This window comes from Triturus cristatus, chromosome 1_2, assembly GCF_964204655.1.
Source record: "Triturus cristatus chromosome 1_2, aTriCri1.1, whole genome shotgun sequence".
Taxonomy (NCBI): Eukaryota; Metazoa; Chordata; class Amphibia; order Caudata; family Salamandridae; genus Triturus; species Triturus cristatus.
In genome coordinates, this window is record NC_140580.1 from 1,141,433,745 (window position 1) to 1,141,459,721 (window position 25,977).

General features: G+C 44.9%; 1 protein-coding gene across 2 annotated transcripts in view; it reads left to right on the top strand.

Moving 5' to 3' along the window:
* The window catches only part of CCDC180 (coiled-coil domain containing 180), a 592,866-nt gene that overhangs the window by 279,953 nt on the left and 286,936 nt on the right, over positions 1-25,977 (top strand). For both annotated transcript variants that reach the window (XM_085613885.1, XM_085613886.1), the window contains exons 11-18: positions 5,591-5,670; positions 9,166-9,254; positions 9,920-10,042; positions 10,321-10,494; positions 10,660-10,775; positions 11,080-11,206; positions 16,663-17,106; positions 18,434-18,690. In XM_085613885.1, the coding sequence (XP_085470011.1) occupies positions 5,591-5,670; positions 9,166-9,254; positions 9,920-10,042; positions 10,321-10,494; positions 10,660-10,775; positions 11,080-11,206; positions 16,663-17,106; positions 18,434-18,690 (1,410 nt within the window). The remainder of the gene's footprint in view (positions 1-5,590; positions 5,671-9,165; positions 9,255-9,919; positions 10,043-10,320; positions 10,495-10,659; positions 10,776-11,079; positions 11,207-16,662; positions 17,107-18,433; positions 18,691-25,977) is intronic.

The following is a 25,977-nucleotide window of genomic DNA, read 5'->3' on the forward strand; positions in this document are numbered from 1 at the left end:
GACTGTAGCTGAATCCCTCAATGAGGAAGGGGTAAGAAAGGGGTATACCAGTCACTAAATTATTCAGTTAGCAACCCCTACTTTGATTATTTAGTTTGAGGGTCCTCCTCTGCCAGTGAGCCCGATGTGACTAAATTTGTCTGCACCGCCAGTATATTTTGGCTGTCCTAACTGAGAGCTTATCTGAGAAACAGCGATGCAGGATGGACGGTGTAGTAAGGACTGCCATTTGCAAGGCTTTCCAGTCACGGAGATCTTCTGCTTTGCCAATATGAGAACCGCCTCATTAGACATGTGGGGCTGTTTTGTTCCCGTTTTCTTCTAAAGTAAGCCAAGTAGGCAGAACTATTGGTAGGCAGTGCAGGCTATCAAGTCTCAAGTCAATTTATTGTTGACTTGAACAAGGCATGACCTGTCTGTCTGCATCACTTGTGACGCAAAAAAGAAATCGGCTCTTCCATCTGTACATTTAGGGTAGGACCTCTAGTATGACGCTTTTCATTTTGTTGGTCAGATGTGTCCTCACTCTTCTGTTATACTGAACATAATTAAATAGCCCCCCCTTAACCTGTTCTAGAATTGACAGTAACCGTCCTGTTCATAAAAACCCTCTCCTAGGTCTGTGGTTGGTCTCTTTGTAAATAATCAGTTTGGAGGTAGTAACCTGTATAGATGTGATATGTCTTTGATGCCACATCCCATATTGAGTTGTGCATGTTAAGCTGTGCATAATGAGCTGGGTCTTGTTAGGTCGAGCTTAGCGCAGCGCGCAGCGCTGCTCTAGCAGAGGACCTTTAGAAATCGGTCTGCAGTTTTCAAACGCACGTGCTTGTGGTGGCATCCACCTTGCGGGAGCGAGCAGTGGCGCGCAGGGGCCATTTGTTTACAATTAGCGCGGGCGCACACGCTTTATTCTCGCTCCCCTGCCTGTGAGCCTTTCATCGCTAATTTGCACACGTCCTTGACGTTCAGGGAGAGGCTCTTGACACACACGCCCAGTTTCTTCAGCTAGGAATCGTGTGCGCTTTACTCTCGCTCCCCTGCCTGTGCGCCTTTCATCGTGCCGTCGTGCACATTCATTTTACTGCGCATGTTCCCTAATCGCACTGTCACAACCGGGAGATGCATTTCATTTGGGGCAAAGTGTCAGGACAGACATCGAAATACTAGAACTGTTTTTGTAAATGCAGGATTTTTGGCGACCCTGTGTTTAGTTCAGCTGCAGAGTGTTAATAAACGCCTTCTGTATGCAGATGTTACCTTCTAGTGTTTTAAGTTTTCCCAGAGGAATCGCTTTATTGGAGCGTGGGGTGGGCAATGGGTCCAGTGGGTGTGGCCCGAGAGTGTAGTCACTACTAAGCGGCAATGTGTGTGTTTCTCTCAGTGGGTTCGTGTGCAGCATGCCAGTTATGTGCTCCCTGCCATAACACGTGCTCCCGTGTCCGAGTTTATTGTGACAGAAGTACTGTGTCCGCATCGTGCTGGTCACAAAGGCGCGATGCTCTGTGGTGTCGCACTTCACTGCAAGATTTGGTTGTGCCACATTCACCTCAATTACTGTCCTCCTGGGTTTTCCAGCCCCCCCCCCACACACACAGAAATCAGTGTATTGAATGGTTCAGCTTAAATGTGTTTTTTTGTCCTATAGTAAGTTTAGCTCTGTATTTCTTTAGATGTTCGCCCTCTGCTAATGGCAATGTATTCCCTGAGTAAGGGTACCCGCTGTCCCAGTACAGATGTCTACCTGTCCCAATGTCAGTATAGTCCCTGGCATAGTAAGTGTGTTTCCCGTCCTCTTGCGCCATTGTCTCAGTGTTTCTGATCCCAGTTTTTTTTTGTGAGTGTCATCCCATCAGTGTGTGCACCTATTCACAATGCTCCCTGTGTCAGACTGTTCCCAGTGCCAATGTGTTCTTGGTACTAGCGTAGGGTTCATGACCTATGGCTTGAGTCTCCCAGGTCAGTGTTTCTCTTTCTGCAGGTTTTCATGCCAACGTGCTCCCTTTCCCAGTGCCTTACTTGTTGTTAGGTGTACTACCATTAGTACTACTGGCCTATTTCAGTCATTTTGTGAGTGTATTCACTGCCCCCAAGCATATCCGGGCAACACCAGATTGGCATCACTTACCCAGTTGCCATTGCCAGGGGCTCAAATGTCTGTCTTGCTCCCCCTTGCAATGGAATTGTAGTGTTTTCGTAGCATTAGTGTATTTGCCTGTATTGGTGTGTTCTCTTCTTCAGCTCCAGTCTCCGACTCCATGTATTCACTGTCCCGGTGTAAGTGTTCCTACAGGAGTGTCTCCTGACCCCTGCTAAGTGTATTTTCTGGCTTGGTCTGAACATGTTTGGCATCTTGCAGAGTTTTTCTGTACCAGTTTTGGCTCTATGGGAATAGTGGTGTTTCTCTGTGCACGGATGTCGTTCCCATTGTCAGTGTGTTGCCGGTCTCAGTGTAGCTTTATTCCAAGCCCCGTTGTAGTTTTTTTTCTTCCCATTGTGTCATTTTTGTATTTATCTACTGAAGACTCTCAAAAGAAACACTTTGCTATTCAAATTTAAGGCATCACTACATACAATTTATAGAATATGTACTCCAAATTACACTGCAAACAACATTTTTTTAAATGAATGAAAAAGGAATAGACTTGCCTTTATCAGCCACAAAATTGTAATTTTATCAAGATTAATGAATCTTACTTGGTGGTTTATGGACTTTTACAATTTAGGGTTTACAATCGAGGACTATTAAGCTGCTAGCTCTGGCTGAACACTTATAAGGACCCAAAGACGAGACCTATGGGCTATGCCAAGGCTTGTTTAAAGGTAGGGATGGTAAGAAGATTAGCATGCGAAGACCTCAGGTTACGCGTGGAGATATGATTTTCTAGACGGCAGAAACAAAAGCCGGACTGCAAGTCTGAAGTGATTTAAAAATAAGGCACCCTGCCTTAAAGATGGAGCACTGTTCTACGGGCAGCAAGTGCACATTTCTGAGTAAAGAAAGGGGTGATATGACAATTGTGAAGTTGATGGAATAGCAGCCTAGCTGCTTGATTTTGAACCAATTGAAGTCTGCGGTTTAAGCACTTAGGAAGAGCCAGATACAGGGAATTGGCATAATATAGCCTAGCAAGAACCAACACAATGACAACCTGCGTAAGATCCTCAAAGGAGAGAAGTTTGATTTCCTTGGCATAAGGGGTGGGAGGTGGGGGGCGGGGGGAGATGCGGTGGGGGAGAGCCCATGGTTGCAGGCCAAAATGTAGGCCTCCATAAATCGCGCTATTTTTTGATAATGATAATCTCCGTCTTATCAGAATTGAGTTTAAGCTGATTGTCATTCATCCATTCAGGAATAAATAAGATTGTGTTTTGAAGGCGGTTACATATTCCGGGGAGCTGTCAATTGCAAGCCGTCTGCATAGTTGTAAACCTTGACCTAACTTTGATTCAAGGCATGCACCAGCGGGCTAATGTATAAGTTGAAAAAGTAGGGGGACAAAGAGGAACCCTGAGGGACATCGCAAGACAGACTGACCTTAGAATTGCAGAAGGTGGAGAACCTGACCTCCTGTGAATGGTCCTCAAAAAGGACTTGACCCAGTCTGGTGCAGTACCCGGGAGGCCTGGGACTTTGACCCGGTCAGCCAGAATATCATGGTCGACCGTGTCAAAAGCCACCGAAAGATCAGGGAGCACCAGCGCCTGGGTGGTATCCCTATCAGCGCCTCTCGAAGATCGTTTACCATGGAGAGAATGCCTGTCTCAGTGGAATGGGCAGATCAAAGGCGCCCGCTTGGGTGGTCAAGAAAGATTGTTTACTCCACGAAAGAGTAGATACATTTGGCTACATGGGCCTCAAGAACCTTAGCCAAATAGGGAAGCAGAGATATCGGGCGATCATTTTTCAGAATGGAAGGATCATCACCCGCTTTCTTTAGTAATGGGATCATAATCGCCTCCTTGAAAGAGCTGGGAACCTGGCCAAGACTCAAGGAATTGTTGAGAAAGGCTGGGTCAGGAAAACAAGAACAAATGTTTTTTGGGACATCAGGGTGGCAGGGTTCATTTGTAGAGCCTGATTTTACTTTAATCAGGAGGTCCAAAAGGTGCTCTTAGCTGTTAGCAGGCAGAACAGACATTAGGACTGAGTTGCAATCTGACGTAGAAGTGTTTGCAACGGAAGGACTGGGAAGGATACTGGCTTTAATGTTAGTGATCTTATCAATGAAGAAGGAATTCAGGGACTCACATAAGTTCTGCGTGGGATTAAGAGTCACTGTCAGGATTGGAAAATTCGTCCACGATTTAAAAAATTTCCTTTAACTTATTAGTTAAGTTAGTAATTTTATCTGAAAAGTAGATAGATTTTGCTTGTGTAATACGCTTTTTATATTGTTTAAGAAGTGACAGACTACTTTTTTGTCAGTGGAGTAGTTTTTCAGCCACTTGCGTTCAACATGGCGTAATTTCAATTTAGCTACCTTTAGGTCCTCTGGAAACCATTTCAAGGTGTTATGACGTCTTCCTTGGTGGTCCGGCTCTTCAAAGAGTCGCTGGCGTTTGTTAATCAATTCAGGATACTCTCCTCTGATTTATCGGGACTATCCTTAGTGTCAGGTAGGGAGTTCGCTTTGAGAACAGCAGAAGGAGTCAATATTGACACAAGCCACATTTCTGGAAAGGTTGACAGCGCTTGATTGAGGCTTGAGTGGGATCACATCTGTGAGTAGGAATTTAATTATAAAGTGATCTGACCATATACATGGCAAAATAGCAATAGGGGAGACTGAGGGATTGGTAGTCCAAACTTGATCTAAAGTGTGGCCCTTATAGTGGGTGGGTGAGGAAACATGTTGGATAAGATTTAGACTGCAAAGCAGATCAGTGAAATCAAGGAATAGCTGACCTCGGGAATCCTCACTTGCCCAATAATTGAAAACACTTATGGTTAAAATCTTTACTTGAAACAATCCCTATGCTTATTTCATGTTGTCATAGCCAAGCTGAACTCAAAACCATGTTATAGATGTGCTCTTAGTTATTTTTTTTTAAACAAACTTTATTGCCTTTTATGTAGCGGACATCAAACTCCTTTAAGATAGCAGTATACATTGGCCGGGAGTGGGCAATATGACGCCTTTGACATGTTGATACTGTCGGTACCCTCGCCGTGCCCCATCTGTTCATGACAACTTGGAAGATCACAGTATTCCCCTTAGCTATGTACTAAGTACATTGGATGCACCCCCCTCCCTCGCCCCCCACAATAGGGCATCAACCACAACTACCCCCACTACCCCCCTCCCCGCACTGCTGTCTCCCCTTGAGTATTGATCGGTTCGATTATTATGCTGCCTGGAACTCCAGGCGTGGATGGTGATGCTGCTCCAGAGCCTTCTGTTATAGATGTGCTCTTAGTGAGATGGTTTAAAGGTTTCCTTTTCCATACTGGCTCATTTAACTTTTTCAAATATAGCCAGCTTCTACAATTGCACTGATTTATTACTGAATAATATTGGCTATTCGTTACTGATTTGATGTGCTGCGTAAAGTGCTGTAAAATATGTTTCTTTTATTTTCTTGACAGTAATCTGTTGCCGCCGACGTCCACCAAATCCCAGGTGGCAGACTGGTATACTTCTCTCATGAAAATAAATAAAAAAATAGGTAAGTGTGGCACACCTCCTGCCCCCAGAACAAAATCTGAGGACCCATGAATGCAGAGGGATTTGTGTTGTTTTCCAAATTAAGTAATCAATTTCATGTTGTTATTTTATGGTGTTTTTATGTAGTGCATGTCTTCCATTTACTTGGCACCTTTGTGCTTGTCGATGCAGATGTATGTGTCTGCAGTTATGGGTTTGCATACTGGGGGTCACCGTTGAGGCTGTTAGTGAAGAAACCATGAACAACATGGTGAACTGGTGACCTTTGTGTTGGATGTTTGCTTTTCTGCATGGTTGCATCCTCATCGGGGTGGCATGAGATCATTGCAACATGCCAGTGAAACCGACTGAGGGGGGGTGTGGTTTTAGGGTTGTCTGTATGGGATGTATTGCAGTGCAAGTGGAGTCTGTGTCACTTGTGTCAGTCTTTCATCTTGCTGTCTTTGCAAACCCAAATGTATGTGGGGTACACTGCATTATTCCAGGTTCTAGTGGAATGCGTGTGTGAGTGGGTGCGTGGGGTTTATGGGGCTGCCTCCATTGCTAGGAGTGGTAACGTTGATTCTAATGTCAGGCTCCTGTATTGCTGATCTCTTTAACCCTAGAGTAAGGGTTTTAATTAACATAACTCAAAACAGATGCATCTGTGCAGTTGTTTTTTATTCATGGCAGCCCTAGTCTGGTAAGGTACCTCACCCTGTCTACTGTGCCTGCTTCCCCACCTATCTTCTTATTCCTGGTCTCCCTTCTCAAAAGCATGTGAAGGACAGCTCTATAACCCCATAAGAATCTGCCTATCGATGTGCATACCGGTGCGGTGAAACCTTGTTTGTATGTTTTGCTTAGAGAATGAGTTGTTGTTTGACATGTGTCCTCCATGCCTTTGTGTTTTTTTCAGCAATCTGATGATTTTTGTTTTAATACTACATAATTTTACATTCCTAATATTGGACTCCTTTGGAAGATGTAAGTTTAGTTTGATGCAGATTGTGATATCCTTATGTTAATGTTAATGTTAATGACACTTTTGAAGCGCGACAAATACCCGGAGGTGTCCTGGCACTGTCTAGAAATCCTGAAAGGTCAAGCCTGTAAGTTATAAGCGGCAAGTGAAGGGAGGTCAATCATACAGGAAAAGCCAGGTCTTAAGTTCCTTTCTAAAGGACAGCAAATCAGGCATGGTTCTAAGATAGAGTGGAAGGTCATTCCAAGCCTTAACGGCTCCGTAAACAAAACTTCTACCTCCCCATCGAGCCTTCCTGATACGTGGGACTTGAGCCTGTTTAGTTCCTTTTGATCGAAGGCTTCTTCCCGGAGCATACCATTGTATATACTGCTTTAAAAATTCTGGGCCAAGTCCATGCAAGGCCTTAAATGCCATGGACAGCGCCTTAAAACGTATACGGCTTTTTATGGGGAGCCAATGTAGAGTTCTTCTTTCCAAAGAAACTGAGGAGAATCTGGAAGAGCCTGTAAGTAAACGGACTGCCGCATTCTGCAAAATCTGTAATCTGTTCAGTATGCTTTGCTGCGCGTTCAAATACAGCCCGTTACAATAATCGGGCCCGATTCACAGAACTAACTTAAGACAAAATTCTAAACTTACTACCATTTTGGTATTCACAGAAGGCACTTACTCATTTCGGTATTCACAGAAGGCACTTACTCATTTCGGTATTCACAGAAGTTAGGAGTCCTAACTTTAGGACTCCTAAATGCCTTTTGTGAATACCGAAAGTCTTAAAGTTAGGATTTTTCTCAGGTTAGTAGTAGTATAGTTAGGACTCCTAACTTTAGGACTCCTAAATGCCTTCTGTGAATACCGAAAGCCTTAAAATTAGGATTTTTCACAGTTTAGTAGTAGTATAGTTAGGACTCCTAACGTTAGGACTCCTAAATGCCTTCTGTGAATAACGAAAGTCTTAAAGTTAGGATTTTTCTCAATTTAGTGGTAGTAAAGTTAGGACTCCTAAATGCCTTCTGTGACTACCAAAAGCCTTAAAATTAGGATTTTTCTCAGTTTAGTAGTAGTAAAGTTAGGAATCCTGACTTTAGGACTCCTAAACTGAGAAAAATCCTAATTTTAAGACTTTCGGTATTCACAGAAGGCATTTAGGAGTCCTAAAGTTAGGACTACTAACTTCTGTGAATACCGAAATGAGTAAGTGTCTTCTGTGAATACCAAAATGAGTAAGTGCCTTCTGTGAATACGAAAATGGTAGTAAGTTTAGGATTTTGTCTTAAGTTAGTTCTGTGAATCGGGCCCATCAAGTCTCGTTGTTACCAGGGCCCTTACCACCGTATGCCTACTATCTCGAGGGAGCAAGGGCAGCACTTTTCTCATCATTCTGATGGTATACCTAGTTTTGGATGTTAATACTTTTATTTGGTGCTCCAAGGTGAGTTTATCGTCCAGTATCATGCCGAGGTTTTTCACCTTTCTGGCTGGAATTGGGAGGGTGCCCATGGAGTTGGGCCAGCAGGCATGGGTCCAAAAATTAGAGGTATTACCAAACAGTATGACCTCTGTTTTGTCCGAGTTTAATTTCAGGCAATTTTCGGACATCCAGCTACCCACGGCCACCATGCACTCCCGTAAACGCAATTCCATGCACAGCTTTTAAAAGAGAAAGTTCAGGACATACAGACTTGGACCTTCCTCTATAGGTGTCATTTAAGGCTGTATGTGCATAAACGTTCATGTCACTTTGATTATGAAAACAGATTTATTAAATCAAAGGAGGTTCAAGTGGTTGTTTTGTCTTTGAGTCTTTAGCCTTTAGTGATAAACTGACAGCAGAGGTGTTCTAATACTAAGACCAATCAGAAAATCTAGAGCTTTGCCTATAGCTTAGTGCTTCTGACATGCCGCTTGTATTGGAGTATGGTGGCTCACATGCCCCGCCTGACATGTGGATGCCAGCACTCCATCCTACCACCATTTATGTTGCACCAGCTTGGTAGGGAAATCACCCAGTTTTTAAATTTGCCATCCAACCATGACTTGCCGCAGCACTTGGGTCATATGCAAATCTATGGGCCGGATTCTCAGAGTACACATTGTAGTACATTTTATAGCATTCTAAAACGTACTACAAAATGTACGTTTTACTTATATATACAGAGGACTCTGTCCCGACTGCAGAGTCTCTGCGTACCTAAGTATAGTTTTTAGTCGTAAATGTGAAAGGAACATAAGGGAGTGGGTGGGAAAAGTGGCATACTTACTCCTAAAGGGGGTTGGAATATCGAGGAGTAAGAGGGGTTTAGGGAGAAGGATGTCACTCCACATGACAAGAGTAAGCCAATTGCTATAGTCTATGGGTGGAGGCATGCAGCTAACACTTTTGTAGTAAGTTTACACTCGGAATTTGTGAATATCAAAGTAGTAAACTCACTCCAAAGTGTAAACCTAATCAAAAGTGTGAGTTACCTCATCTGGCATGTTCAGAAGCTTCACCTGCTTTTCTGCTTTTTTTCTTCTCTCTATCTGCAGATTGCCTCAATGTGCAGTTTGTGAACCGGATTCGCATGCAGCACGAGAAGGTGTTGCAGAAGTGCATGGCTGAACTTCAGAAGAGCAAGGTTAGTTGCACACAGAGAGCCCTACTTGTCAGGGTGCAGTGCCTTGTACTTGCTAGAAACTAAGGAAAGTGTTCTCTACTACCAAAATCTACCTTGTTTCATCGTGCAAGTCATGCAGCCCAGGTTCCCGGCAGCTGTCAGGATTCAATTGAATAGACCTTTACTTTAAATAAATCTAGAGAGACAGTAAAAATCAGATGTGTATCTATTGGACCCCCGCTGCTCTCGGGGTGAGACCTCTCCCGAGAAACTTACTACCAGAATAGGTGGTGGAATTAGAAAGCCCTCAAGCACGCCATGGATGCAGGATGCCAGGTCCTTTGAAAAACCCTTGAAGATCTAAGATATGATCTTTTCTGGAGCCCTTATCATCAGATCATGAGCCCCCTTATTAGCCGTATACTGTGTGACCCTGGAAGGTGTGACAAGAAGCAGACTGCAGGTCACGTTCCTATGTCAAGCCTGGCTGTGGCGGATAACACAGCCAGTTGTTCCATACTCAGCGCTGCTATTTCTTGTGGTGTAAGGTCTTCATAGTAATATGACTCTACGGTGGCATGAGAAGATCAGATGCTTTTCCATGACCCAGTGTAAACTCACTTTTAGCCAAAATGTAACCAAACATTTAACTAAAGTTTTAACCAAACTATCACTTTGTCTTGTAGGGGCTCCTGATTGAGATGAAAGTCTGCACGAAGGAAGAGGTGGAAAGGTTTGTGAGCTCAGAATTCTTCCCACTGGTGGGAGAGCTGCAGAAGCGGTTTGAGCAGGAGCTGGAGCTAATGGATGCAAGTATACTGAGGACAAAATGGTGTCAGTGAAGGGAGGGGAATTAACATGCAAGCACAAAGGGTTGCAAGTTATGCAGGTATGAGCACCCTCTGGATTCATGAAAGACACATGGAGGAAGAGAGAGACAGCAAAAGAGAGTGGGAGAGAGGGAGTCAGGGAGGGATTTTCTCTGATGCAAATATGTAATTAGAAAAAGATGGAAAGGTTTGCACAACAAAAGGTGATCTCTGTGTTTTGTTCCCTTCTCATTCTGATGTGTCTTATACTACTTTAGAAGGCCCTGGAGCGTTTGGCCAAGCAGACTGATCTACAGAGCAAAGATCTGTTCAAATTCACCCAGGGCGCTGCCCACCTCTGGGACGTCCTGGAGATCAGCCTCTCTAAACAGGAGAAGGGCCTCCAGAAGAAACTGGATGATTGTCGACAGCAACATGATGGCGAGAACCAGGTATCCATTGCAGTTTATAGTTGTGCGCTGTACTAAACCATCACTTGCCTCTTCTAAGCTTATGTGCCATATTGGACCTTTAGAAACCCAGGAGGCTCAACGCTGAGGTATGGCAAGTTTCAGATACACACTCATGCTGCTGAATACTTTGCTTTTCTCCCCTAGACACAAGAAGCTCATCTTGACATGGTCCTGGATCAGCTGAGACAAGAGAGCTCCCAGGATGGGCTGCAGAACTGCATGGAGAAGGCGCTGCGTTCGCTAGAAGGCATTAGAGCTGGGTATGCATGATTGAGGGCCCTAGAAAAATAAGATACAAACCTTTGATATCTGGTGGAACAGCAGAGGCTCCCAGTAGTATACAAGCCTATCTCCTCAATGCCCATTATGTGTCTGTTTATGTGTCCGTCTTGCTATCTGTTCACTGAACAAAATCTTCCACAAACTCGCATCCCACTCCCTGGATTTCCTTTCCATTTTTGCTCACTCTGACCGTGCTCTGTTGTCATTCGTTTTGTTCTCCTTAGGAGAAAATACCTAGAACTCAAGTAAGTGTTTTCATTTTGACCTTGTGTTTTTCTACAGGTACGAGAAATTCCACAGCGACCAGGTCGCAATAGTGGCCTCCTACCCCAGCTCCATTCTCAGTGAGCTGAAGTCGTATAGCGCCTCTGTGAGTCAATACTTTGGAGTAAAAGAGATCTACAAGGAGGTAAAAAGCACACACTTTAGAAAAAGCTTGACGTTTTGACAGAGGCTGTGGTGGGTGAGGTTGATAACATAGCCTGTTTGTTTATGAATGAAAGGGCTAGGACCTGGTGAGGCCCTGGGTGTCCATCTTGCATTGATATCACATAATTTCCTTTGCCAGCCAGTTGTTACACCAAGCTTGTATCTTTGCCCAGTAGTCTGTCGTTGGCAGCTCTCCTGTTGCCTGTGCTAGTAATTTTAGAATGCCATTTGATTCCTATTTTTAGGCCTCCTTACATGCCAGATAGAGGTAGCCTTAACAAGCACACTTGTTTCATGGAGTCATGTTAGTGAAAGCATTCACAGCAACCCTTTCCTACTCACATCCTTCACTTCTACAGCCTCCACCCCACAAATCCCTGCTGCACACACTCCCTTACAGAGTCATTGTGATAAGTACCCTCATCCATCACCATCCTTGACCTTCTGATCTCTGTCTCCACTAGCCTTGAAAAGGATACACACAATCAAAGCAGGATTCCTAGTGGCAGCCCAGGTTTGAATGCCGACTGGCCCCAAAAAAAAAAAGCGGTACGACATATGTATGTATTAAAACATGCATACATCTATGCATGCACAAAGACACACGCCCTACTTGCCGGAGCCCACGTACAAATGCTGACAGGCCAACAAGAAAGCAGTATAAATGAACAGCAGTTGTGCGACTCTCTCTGCATGAAACACACTTACTGCTGTCATATAGATCTCAGGGATCCTTTCCAAATTCCCTTAAGGCGGTGCTCCTTCATTGGCAGAATCAGAGCGAATGAAAACATGAAGGGGGACAGCGTACACGTCATATCTATGATTAAATAAAACAACTGGAATCAAAGAAACCCTTTATACACTGTTTATCAGCCTCGTGACCCACAAGAAGGAGCGTTGCAAGACTGCATGAGCTTCCTGTACTGGACAACTGTATGTTCTTACTACTGTGAAGCAGATCTAAGTTGATACTGTGTGCCCATTCTCATAGTCTGTTAATTCCTAGTATGGTGCGCCTTGCCAAACAGTAAAGAGGGAGGGGGACCTTGGTATTTGAATGCACAGAATATGTGACGAGGCTGTTTACATAAACAGAGCTCAGATCGACTGAAAACATGAGTGCTCGTGTTAAGTGCTCAAAACACACAGAAAAAGTAGTCCCGAAAACATTTGCTAAAATGGGAGCTGGAGATGGATAGTAGTAATTGGTCCATGCTCTAGGGGAGGGCTAAACTCTGGAAGAAGCATGACTTTATTTTCAAAAAGAAAATCCCTATGCAAACAATAGACTTTTCTGTGCCCCTACTGCAAAGTTTTCCTGGCAGTGATGGGCATTGAAAAACAGCTATAGGCCTTCCCATTTAAAAGTAGGTGTTAGTCATAGCTCTAACTCCATAGGGCCGTTGGAGGAGTTTGATCATGGCGGAGCGGAGTTGTCTCTGCCATCATCAAACTATGGTTTACCCTCATTTAAATTAGGCAGGCAGATCATAGTCTTGGCAGAGAAGGAACATTGTCACTTTTCCGATAGTGTTCCCTTTCCACCAAGAAATAAATTGTTCCCGTAGTAACTCCCTACAGTCACCCCCTTCCCAAAAGGAAGGATTTGATTATGGATTCAACTACAAAGGTTTTCTGGGAAAAAAGCAGTAACCCACTACACTACCTACATAAATTACACTGCATACTGCAAGTTCTGCTTTGTAGCAGGTACATTAACACTCTGTGCTACTTTATTTTCAGCAGCACTCAGACTGTCATGTGACTTGTTTGACTTACACACTGTGGCTCTTACCTTAAAGTGCTCTTGTTGAGTCACATGAACTCTGTCGCATGTTCGAGGGACACGTTTCTTTTTGCTTCTGCTCCTTCTGGTATTCTGCTGCCCATGTTGCTTTCCTCACCTGTGTTCTTTCCCCCCCACACCCCCCCCACTACTTTTCGTTTGCCTACCTATCCAACTTGGATCTGTTAACAAAAATTAAAAGATGCACTTGTGTATTTTTTAGGCACATGCATGCTTTTGTTCATGGGTACAAAATGACACGGCTGATCACAGGTTGCGTCGGCTTTTTTGTTTACTGTGTTTAGCCATGCTGCATAGATTTAGAGTTGTTGTGCAGAAAAAGCAAGACCAATTTGCTTCGCAAGTGCTTGTTTAGCATGCTTTGCTTTATTTGGATGTTCAGTGTTTAGTAATATATCCTGTCTGTGCGATTATATGGAACATCCCGTGCTAGAAAAGAAAATGTTATTTACCTGTAACTATAGTTCCTCAAGGTACACATCTTTTACAGATTTATGTTAATACAACCCACATACCTCACCTTAGTTGTTTGTGTTTGTCCTTAAATTAAGTGAAAGTGATCGCATGATGAGTCACCTTTACCTCTTTAAATACCACACTGAGATGCGAAGAGCAGTAACATAACCTTCAACAGGTTTAGTGGACAACTAATGTCTAGATTAAAAATTAAATCACTCCATCACCACATTTGGCTCAACAGTAAATGTATACTTTAGTCTGTCTAAAGCTTTGCAAATCTCCTCAACACCAGCATCAACACTAACAGGAGCCAAGTGATCAAAAGGTTCCTGTGTTATATTATATAGCATTCAACAATAACCCTTTCTTTCTTGTAGCCATAAGGGCATTGGCATCACATGCAACTGTAAAGTTGTTGAATAGCTCAATCCACTTTCTCCATTTCATAGATAGATCTCCAGGGTTTTGGAGTAAAGGTGGTGGTGGGTTACAATGCTGCTGCATGTTGATAATAATAAGAAAGTCAGAAATACTTGTGGTTCTTTGCAAGTGTCCTTTGTCACTACATACTCGGTGGGCGAGTGCAGCACCGCAGAAGATTTTAATTAAGGAATGAGTAAATTGTTCACATGTACATGCTGGGCTAGTGCAGGAAGTGTTGGTTAAACAATACAGTTTATTTACTTACACTTGCAGCAAGGATTTAATTAAGTGTGCCGGTAATGCATGCATGAAAAATCAGTATGCGAAAGGCACTGAATCAAATGCAGAAAACGCGATCCACAGAGACTCTGAGACTTTCAAAATGGCAGCTCAATCGCAACGTGAATATAGGGTGGCTCGCGGCAGAAACTGCACCTTGATGCTGCTCCAGGCAGGTTTCACTGAGATTAAAAATGGCAGCACATACAAGACAGGAGCACCAGGCAGCTGGCGAAAGGGAGATGGAGCGCAATGCTGCAGACAACGTCACTTACAGTCGGAGCCCTCTAGACAATATGCCGACGATGTCACCCACAGTTGGGACCGTCTTGACGATACTCTTCTCTTCAACTCTGGCTCTCCGGCAGTAATTGGCACCAATGTTTCAGTGTGGCAGAAGGGTGGTGTGGATGAACTTCTCCCAACCGTAGATGCGGCGGTGCAATAGAAAACAGCAAACTTGCAGAAGATGTTCCGTTGTGACAGGCACAGCTGCGGACAAGACACTTATCGCCAAAATGTGGTAAGCATGACAGATGGCAAAGTGGAATGAAAAGGACTTTATTAGTAATTTTGTCCCCAGCAACGGAGGTAAATGACCACACAACACAATGGCCAGTATTGAGCTGCGGGACAGTTGAACATAAATATTCTGGAATAGCATGTAGAACATGACAAGGCAGCAGCACGAGACAGCAACATTCTGAAATGGCAAGTAGAACATAACAAGGCAGCAGCGCGAGACAGCAACATTCTGAAATGGCAAGTAGAACATAACAAGGCAGCAGCGCGAGACAGCAACATTCTGTAATGGCAAGTAGAGCAAAACAGGGCACCAGCGCGAGACAGCAACATTCTGTAATGGCAAGTAGAGCAAAACAGGGCAGCAGCGCGAGACAGCAACATTCTGAAATGGCAAGTAGAGCAAAACAGGGCACCAGTGCGAGACAGCAACATTCTGAAATGGCAAGTAGAACAAAACAGGGCAGCAGCACGAGACAGCAGCAAGAATGCAAGTTGCTTGTGCACAGTAACAAAGGCATTATAAACATCAGCGCTAATTACTAAACATTACTTAATAACTCGCCCATTACTAAACACTACTTACTTAATAACTTACCCATTACCGTGCCAACATACTTGACATTTCAAGCGGAATGTATCACTGGTTTCTGACCACAACTGTGTCCCAAACTGAAAACACCTTTTTAGAGCAGCACGTCACTTGAATTGACATGACTCCTTTAAAAAAAAAGAAATTCCGACTTGAAAATTCAAATGTAGCAACGGACGCCTGCGCTCCCTTTTATGCCTGTCTATTTCCAGCCAATCATAGCGGGGTCTAACACTGTTTGGTGATGATATACCGGGTTAATCTGGCTCTCACTATTTCAGATATGAGTATATCGCTATCTCTTTAAATGGTAGTGCTCCAAGGGAAGGGGGAATTACCCAACCCCCTTAATTGAGAGCACAAGTGACCTCTGTGTATCAATACCAAACTGCCCAAGCACATACTCAATCCAGTTACATAAGTCAAGTTATATGACACATAATTCTTGTGTTCCTCTTGATCTTTCATTTTCTTTTCTTTTTTTCCCAGCCAGCCAACACGTGTTTCTTCATCCTGTTACATCCGTAATTCTTGCTGAGTAATGTATTCAGAAGCCGTACTCGGCAAGTCTTACGGACGTAACAGGATGATGAGTGGCATCCTTTTCGAAGGTAATAGTAACTCGGTGCTTAAAATATTGGATATATAATTGAATTGGGATCGGATATATTTGTCAAGATACACATATAAGAGATTGTATATAAGGTGATTGGGTTACACGGAATTCTGATGTACATTAAATGAACCATTCGTGCAATATTATGCTGGGATGGAAGTGGAACCTTCTTGGAGATACAAACAAGAGACTTTCCAGGATTACAGCCCTGATGAAGTCGTAGGGACCATCCTAAACGATGAAACACGTGTTGACTGGCTGGGTAAAAAAGAGAATTAAAGAGCAAGAGGAACACAAGAATTATGTTTCATATAATTTGACTTATGTGACTGGATTGATTGTATGCTCGGGCAGTTTGTTAATCATAGGAGGGTCACAGATTGTATAATTAATATTCATTAGGCCAATCATTTTGCACCCCCAGCAAATGTACGATTTACAATGTGATCTGTTAGTACATAGGCCACCTCAAAAAGTGAATTGTTATTCGCAAAACCAGCCAGTGTGCAAATTTCACACCCCTAGTTTGAGAATGGGAATATCACATCAGGGACTTCATTGACTGAATTGTTTAATATCCTTGTCTGTGTTAGTGTTGTCTGGCAATAAGTGCATTAAGGCTGTGCATATTTTCTCCCCTGGCTACATTGTCTCCACTTGACAGCAGTCCATGTTTGAAATAAAGATCCTTTGAAAGATGCTTTCCAAGTACATGTTTTGATTGTGTTGTTTTAGACTTTAGCATTGCAGGAGGAGGAAAAGAAATTAGTCAAAACATGTGTTAAAGAGGAAGAGCAGGCTGAGCTCAAGACAGCGGAGACTGCACTTGTGCTCCAGGACCTGGGGCGACTGGACCTGCCTGTACCCATTGATAGTGGAGAGATCAAACTTGACACACAAGGGCAAGACCCGGAACTACATTCAGAACCTGGAGATCCCACAGCAACACCAGAGCCCAGTACATTCCAGGAACAAACAACAGAGCCTGATATATCGGGGGACCAACTTTTGCAACAAACTGCACAACCTGAGGACATTGTGGCGGCATTGTCAGAGCCTGAAGACCAACCATCCAGAGAATCGGGGCAAGACAACAGCAGAGAAGGATCGGTGCTTGAAATAACTGAGGAAACAAGTGCTGAAGAGAGCACAGAAAGAGAGGTCACATCACAAGCTTCAGTAAGTCAATCCCTCCCTATGCAAGAATGTTGATCAGATATGTGTTAATGTGTGAGATGCATGTGGCGCCCAATGTTGGGTCACCTGTCAGTGTTCTATTCTAGAACTTGGTGGTGTCAAGAACTGCTAAGCAAGTCAGACTTGGAGCACTCCAGCAATTGTGCACGATTTCACCACACAGTTTATAGTTAGCCAAAGGTTAAATGTGCTCATGTCCCGGGATTTAGGCGCAATCATCATCAAAGATTCTAGTGTGAATGAATGCACCCTAATTGTTCAGCCTCACTTCCAATGTCTCTCCTCTCGTCCACTCCCCATCCATCCATTCCCAGCAACATTCTTCACTCACACATTTTCACTTAATTTCGGTTTCCCTTTCCATTCACCAGCACTCACCACTCCCAGTAAACCACTCCCTCTACATTATTCACCCCTGAGATACCCATTTGCCACAACTTGTCCTGCTTAGTAACCCACTCATAGTAACTTGCCCCAAGGGGGTCACTCACAATTGCTTTCCCCTCCTGACCAAAGCCCTGCTGTCATGCCTGACTACCACTACTAATCCTTCTGAAACACTCTATCTCCACCATTCATCCTCTCCATTCACCTGCTTTACATCTGCTGTCCTCCTCAGGTGCCCATTCTTCATGTCAATCGTTATCATCACTCACCATGCCTCAGTATCACTGATCCACTCTCCCCATACAAAACCTCTCCTCATACTGCCACTCACTTTCCTAACTCATTCAATGTCACCATCTCTCATCCTGTTCACCCATTCACTTCTACCTTCATCCATCCTCCTCACTCACTTTCACCAACATATTCTCCTCATTCAATAGCACTGACCCTCTTCACTTATTCACCTTGACCACCTCTCACCCTCTTCACTCACCAACTTTTACCATCACTCATCCTCCGTCATACCCTCTTACCAGCCGTGACCCTTCTCGCGCACCCACTCTTACCATCACTGTCTCTCCCTATTCTAGAGCAGTGACCGACCATTAGGCACGCTTGCACTCCTCTACATTCACAATTCCTCATCTTTCACAATCACACACTCATTTCAAATCCACATCCACACTCATTCGCCCGTAGCCATCATTCATTCACCTCCTTCACCCACTCCCTGTGACTCTTCCTCTCAAATTACCTACACTCATCACTACTCGTCCTTAACGCTCTTCTACACTTATCATCATGTATTCTCCCCAAGAAGCGACCCACTATAACTATTCTTCGTCACTCATCACAGCAGCATGAACCTATTGGAGCTAGCACCACAGACCCACATTCACATTTGTTTTGTCCTTGTCTCCAGGGAAGTTCACAGGAAGAAAGCTGTATAACACCAGAGCTGCCCCCCAATTCCTTTATCACCTCCAATGGAAACATCTACTCCTTGCTTCTCCCTGAGGAGATGGGGCAGAGAAAAGGGAAGATTGGAGGGTTCATCCATGCAGAGCAGACAGAGTCAAAGAAGGCCTTCATGACTGAAGTAGAAACTGAAGACAACCCACCCGTCTACCTGGAGCACATTCTTATTCCCGAGAACATCTTGAAAGCGCTCAAAGAACGGTTTGTTTTTGTGTGCTTGTAGTGGTAGTGGCAGAGTTTGTGAAACACTAGCTGAGCTTTTTGAGTTGCCCTTATTTCGAAGTCCTGATATTTGACTACTTGATGCAGAGGTCCAACTCACCAGCAAACCTTGTCGGAACTGGGCGGATGTGTGTATAGCAAACGTGGTAGCAACCTTCATAAACCACAACAAATCTAGTTGTTCCATGGACATTTCAAAGAGGGCAAATCTAGGATTCACTAATTCACTCTAACTCACTACCAAGGTTCTGCATCTCACCTTTTACAGGGTTTCCCCTGGCCTGTTTGTTTCTCACAGGGTCAAAATATAAATGCATATGTTTGCCCACTTAATTGTGGGCAAATGCCAAATATAAGGTGGGCTTGGCAATCAAAAATTGGCTTCTGGGATTTGGAAGTTATTCTGATTAAGTGCCCAGAAGCCTGAGTATTCAGCATTTTCATTGGCCTTTCTGTTTTAATACAGTATTTTTATTAGAAACATTTTCATATAACCAGATATTTAATCATATCTAGACCAGTACTCACCCATCACTTACACAGTAGATATTCACATTTACAGAGAAGCATTTTAAAGACATAATTGTAACAATAGCATTGCAGAAATGTGAGACAATTAATTAAATGGTATACATAATAAGAAAAAGGACCAGAAAAGAGGACAGAGAGAGCAGGAAGGAGTAGAGCACAAAGAGACCAGAGAGAATGGAAATGAGAGCTGTTAGCTGGAATCCGCTCATAAACTCATCTCCCTCACGAGCCATACTGCTCAGTAAAGCTTCTTCTTACAACATCAATTTTCATGGCTTATCACGTATGCTCCACAAGGCCTTTGCTAACCTAAATTAGGAAATAAAGCCATCCAGCCTAGTTTCCAGTGCCACAAGATATTTTGTCTAGCACGAGTTAAAGGCCTGCAGTCTAACAATATTGCTCATCCAGTGGTCAATCTTTATAAACCCCACATGATCCACTCAATCCTTTACTTCAGGTCACCTAGGAATGAACAACTTCAGACCATGTCCGTCAAATTCCCTTTTTTTTTTTTTAACCACATTCTGAATAAAGATGTTTCATTCTTGGTCTATGCATTTATCATTTGTCAAAATTGGCAAATTATTAAAATCCCTACAACATTATAATATTGGTCCAGCATAAATCTTCTATGACTTTCGTAGCTCCTCAGGCAAATGTACGTTTAGAATGAAGCTACGAAGATTGGAGACTTTCATTATCTGTTTTGAAGATCAACTTGTCTTGTTTTGAGCATAGATGTTTCTCAAAGTATGGTTTGTAAGAAGGGCCTTAGCCTTGTCTCGAGATCCCCTTTCTTATGGGGTCTTTCTTGGGTGTTGCCTTTTTTCACTTGTATTAATTTTAGCTACTGATTATGTGTTTAGTTGTGTAATCAAAGCCCCTTTGTCCTTGGCTGTTGGAGGCAGTAGTAGTTCAGGTTGTTTTGACGTATGGCCACATGAAGCATTTTCTCTTCACGTTAGGTTGATTCCTGAACATTTGTTTTCTAAAATGCAAAACACACTTTATCATTGAACTGAAGTATGGAAAATATTTCATGCTTTCCTGTGAAATACAGATTTCATAGTCATAATGACACCTTTCAAACACTCTGCAGAGCTTTAACATTGTCAAGGCAACTAGGATTAAATGCCATGGCGGACCAAATTATGTACCGACGTTATCTAAATTATGCAGCGAAAAACAGCAAGTTATGCAGCACATTCTCTGGTGGTATTATTTTAATCCATATGAAGTAAAAACATAATTTTTATGAACTCTACAAATCATGTGGGAAATGCGCTTAGTTCATAATTATACGGTAAACGCTGTAGCCCGAGAGTTGCAAAAATCTACTGGCCCTCACCATTGTTTTAACAACAATTTATTCATGGAAAGTAAATGAAATATAAACATTATAATTCCAATCAATGCTTGTGCATTGTTAGCCGCACCTTCAAGAAAATAGCATTTTTTAAAGAATGTATTTATAGATTTTCATCAATACAAACTGCATAGTAGATGAGGGCAATTGGGGGGACATGATACATACTCAAATACATGTTTATGTTCACAAATACGCTTGTTATATCGATGGTCGTGCAAGTCCAGTGAGTCAAACAATGTCCCATTAGCCATATGGTGGACTACCAGCCCACATGTCTTTCCGGTGGGAGGAAGCAGCTAACTAATAGAAAAAAGAAAGGGGAGGAAGGGTGGGGGAGTGGGTCTCTCTGGTCATCACTAATGAAGTAGCACGAAAGTACAAAAATGTCCGCACACATATTTCTTACACCCCCATTGTTCTGCCTATGCACTCGTGGCATGGTCCAGCACTTGATCAAGTGGATGAATTCCGAGAAAACTCTGCAGCGGTTCCCATATATTCTGAAGGCGCGCCTGCGCAGGCATCAACTCCCAGAATTCAGATAGTTGGTTATGGCAGAATGCTGCATCCCTAAACCAATCATCTCTGCGCGGTTCCCATTTACAGACCCAGCAGATCGCCACCCGTCTCTTAGCTAATAGCAGCAGCATGGCTGCCAGCTTCCTGTTGTCTGCCGGCACATTTCTTTCATATCAAGTAGGGCAACCAATGGGGAGCGTCCAGCACATCAAAGACGCAGCCCCAATACCCTGCAAGATTCAGGCACTCCCAAGCCAGGTGCAGGAAGGAAGCCTCTGGCATTCCACAACGTGCACCTTGCATTCACACTCGGCTCCGCTCTGCGCAGCGACAGAGGGTTCCTGTACAGCCTGTGGAGAAACTTAAAGTGTATTAGCCGCAGCCTATAGTTGGGTGTTAGCTCTCTGGCCTGCGTGCAGCAGTAGGACCACACACCCTCCTCGAATGGAGCTCCCAGGCTTTCCTCCCATTTGTGCTGGGCAGGGGAGATTTGTGTTGCATACCAGAATGTAAGCGGGTTATGAGTTTACGGGGTGAGAGGTTAGTTAAGCATGCTTCCAGAACATGGAAAGTTGGTGGCGCAATCAGGAACGATTCATATTGTGTGCACAGTGCCGCTCTTAGCTGGGAGTATGTCATTCTATCTAGAATCCCGGTGTGTTTGTGCCCGAGTGCTGCCTCCATACTAACGAAGGCGCCGTCCGGAAACGCCCATCCCAACATGTGTCTCAGCAGTGAAGGGTACTGCTGGGTGTCTAGTGAGCAGCACTGATGCAGCGAATAGTGTGTCCAAGCATGACCTGCACCGGAGTTGCTGCCACGCCCATATCGAGCAGCCTACCATATTGATATCCGCACGTGGGCGGCTTGGAGACCAGAACAGCACCATGTGCAGTGGAATCTGGTCCGCCTGGTCACTTTCAGGGGCAGTGTGCTCCATGAATGGAGTCGGGTATATCCAATGAAATCCGAACTGAGCCTGTGCGCAGCTATGGTACAGCTCCATATACGGACCACCCAGACCCACCCCCCTGTTCAAATGGAAGCGTGAGGGTCTCCAATGCCACTCAAGGCTGTCCACCCGCCCAGACAAGGGATATCAAATTTGAGCAAAGCCTCCTCTTGAATTCTGAGGTAAGAGGGAGCGGGAGGTTAACAAAGACATACAGAAACTTGTGTAAGATCACCATTGTGGCGATGGCGATCCCGCCAGCCAGAGATAACGGGAGCGACTTCCAGTGGACCAAACGGCTTTCCAGCCATTCCACGAGCCTGCCATAATTGTAACGCCACAGCTCTTCATGATCCCGACTGAGCCAGATGCCCAGGTACTTCACTGGGGATTCTGCCCACTTGAGTGGAAATTCTGACTGAAACATGTCCATGGCAGCCGTGAGCGGAAAATCATGGACTTCCCCCAGTTTATTGTGATGGCCGAAAGGCCACCGAATCTTGTAATTTCATGAATGAGGGGTTCAAGATTTATCGTCAGGTGCTTAACATAGTCACATCGTCTGCGTACATAGACACCAAGATCACCCGGGGGGTGAAGGCAAGGCCACGCATGGTGCTGCCTCAGTCTAGCCACAAGCGGCTCCATAGCTACAGCGAAGAGGAGGGGCAACAAAGGGCACTCGTGCCGCAAGCCACTCCGACTGGAGGGGAGACCACTTCATTGATCCGTAATCTGGCCGTCAGGTTGAGTATAGTAAGGCGATCTTTTTAAGGAAAGCGGGGCTCAGACCGATGCGGGCAAGAAGTGTGAATAGATATTGCCATTCCAGCATATCGAACGCCTTGGATGCGTCCCAAAAAAACAGCAGCAGCTGGGACAAAGGGTTCCACCTCCTGCATAACCTCAAAACGGGTGCAGAGGTTATGGGAAGTGCCCCTACCGGGGACGAAACCACACTGATCAGGTCTAAGTATCATGGGGAGCAGCGGGAGCAGTCGAGTGGGCAACAGTTTTGCAGGGATTTTGTTATCAAGGTTAATCATTGATAGTGGCAGATAAGAGTCACACAGCTGTGGGTCCTTGTCCGGTTTAAGAATGGTAACTATAAGTGTCTCTCGAAGAGAGGGGGAAGAACGCACCGCTCCAGCGATTCCTTATACATATTGAGGAGGTGGGGTGCAAGAAGTGGTGCAAATTCGTTATAGAAGGTGGACGTGACTCCATCCAGTCCCAGTGCTTTGTCCCCAGGCATGGCCGGAATTACCCCAACTACCTCCTCCTCTGAGAACGGCTCATCCAAGTATTTACAATGAGCATCACTTAACCATACCAGTTCTATCGAGTCAAGGAAGGGAAGCAGATCGGGAAGCGCCTGCGACTGGCGCGCAGCATATAGGGAAGAGTAGTATACAAGCATTTCTGCTTGTACAGCTTCTGTCCAACAGCAATTCCATCATCACCGACGTGTAACTCACTGATGTATTTATTTGCCCACGGCTTTTTGAGTAGCCCTGCAAGAGTTTTTCCTGCTCGGTTCTCCACGCCGTATTGACGGGCTCGCGCCTCCCTCTCCAGAAAGTGTGTCTCCCTGTGCGCTGCCTCCTCAAATTCTGCTATCTTTGCCTTAATCTGCCCTGCAGTTGCCAGCTGGCTAGTCGCGAAGTATTCTAATTCAAGCGCTCGCATCTCCCTCTCAAGGCATCCAAGCTCACCTCTAAGCGAGATTAGAACTCCCGCCTGCTTGGCGATGCACCTGCCCCTAATAATAGTTTTAAATACTTCCCATAACATGGATGGGGAGTCCACCGGGCCGGCATTTATCTAGAAATATTCAGTTATGGCAGACCTAATCTCCTCTCAGAATACCTGGTCCAGCTTGAAGCCTCCAGCTGAAGGCCCTGCCCGGTGCATCAGGCAATCTGAATTCCAGCGAAACCGGAGTGTGATCTGAAAGAGTTCGGGCAAGAGGAGCGCTGTTGCATACCCAAGTATCTATGTCACGCGATGTGAGCCAGTAATCAATTCTGGACCAAGTGGAGCCCGCTGTAGTTATACAGGTCCCCTCCTGACTGTGCTGGTGTCAATGGCGCCAAAGGTCTACCAGTTCATGGTCTTCCATGAAGACCTATACGCCCATGGATGAGGTCGGCGGGACCTGCCCGATCTATCCCTCTCCAGATCAAGGATCACATTGAAGTCCCCTCCCCAGAAAATCACCCCAGGGCCCAAAGACTCCGCAAGCACCAGATTTCCCAAAAAACTGGGGGTCATCTGCTTTAGGTCCATAAACCGATGTAAGCCTAACGGGACGACTTGCGAGTACCCGGCCACTATAACATATTGCCCTTGGGGATCGCATATTGGGGTGCGCTTGTGCCACAGGAGACTTTTTCTAAGAATGATGGCTGTACCCCTAGCATAGTTGGAGTATCCGCTATAAATTTTTCTCCCATCCATCCCGCTCGCAAGTGCGAACAGCTGCCACCCGTCAGATGCAGTTCGTATAAGAAACAAATATCCACACCATGACAGTTAAGAAGCACTGCAACTAATTGCACCTTTCTGCAGTCATTCAAGCCACACACATTCGAAGTTACCGCTTTTAGTTTGTGTACTCTGTCGACATTCTCATCCATCCATGCACTCCCATGCATCCATGTGCGCCGGTAAAGGGGCAAAGCCCATCAGCATTGGGTGTGCGACCAGAGCGGGAAATGGGATGGAGGGGGGTGGAAGAACAAAGGGAAAAAAAGAGCATTATAATCAATTTAACTCACCCATTACCTAAACAACTCACCCCCCCACCCGCTACAGCCGCCCAACTTGGCTGAAGAGCATTTCCCCTACACCAGATAGGCCATAAAAGGCCAACAGCTAAGTACCACATGAGACTCATCCCACGGGTTGGCACCAGGGGCCTCGGTGTTTCCCAGTGATTGGGTGCTGGATGGCTAGACAGAAGACACCCGTGAAGGGTAGTCATTCAGTCAATTGGGCAACCATGTTCAGTTCCTGCGTGACTCATGTGCGGGGTATTTGTTACCTGTAGAGGGGCGCAAAAAGATATCAGACCCTTCCGGGCATTAAAAACCCCCCAGTCCAGCATGCCTCGTGGGGCTCAATCAGAGTCTCAGCCATTTTCACTGAGTGGGTCCTCAGCCACAGGGTCCTTTTCTGCAGAGGCTGCCGGCTTGGGGCGCTTAAGACTGCGTGCAAACTTGCCGGCAAGCTTGGGGTCAGTGAAAAACAAGGTCTTGCCGGAGTGAAAGCTGCGAAGCTTCGCTGGGTAAAGCAAGGAATACTTAATGTCCTGTTGCTGCAGTAGTTTTTTAACTGGCAAAAATTCTCATCGGGCAGCCTGGACAGACAGAGTAAAATCGTGGAAAAAAAAGACCCCGTTGCCCTGATACCTGGTTTTCTGTAGGTCACGGGCCTTTTGTAGCACCACGTCGCGATCCCTATAATTTAAGGGTCACGCAATGATTGGTCTGGTCGAAGCTCCTGTTGGGGGTTTTGGGCCAAGGGATCTGTGAGCATGCTCAACGATGCACATCGCTGACAGGGCCTCACCGAAGAGAGACCGGAGCATTTCTTCAACGTAGTCTTCTACTCGAGTCATTGCTGTGGTTTCCAAGGATGCGCCAATTGTTGTGTCGGGACCTGGCCTCGAGATCTTCATTTTTATTTTTCATGACCTCCAGCACCTTCTCCATGCAAAGTAATTTTTCGCGGGTCACCATTCCCTCATCTTCTAGCGCAGAGGTCCGCTGCTTCCCCTCCGCGATGCGCTCATCATGGTTCAATACTTTGTCTCTGAGCCGGTCCAAGTGGTCTGAAATCGAGTAAATTTTTAGGTCGATCGCCGACAGGGACTGCTTTTGGTCCGTAA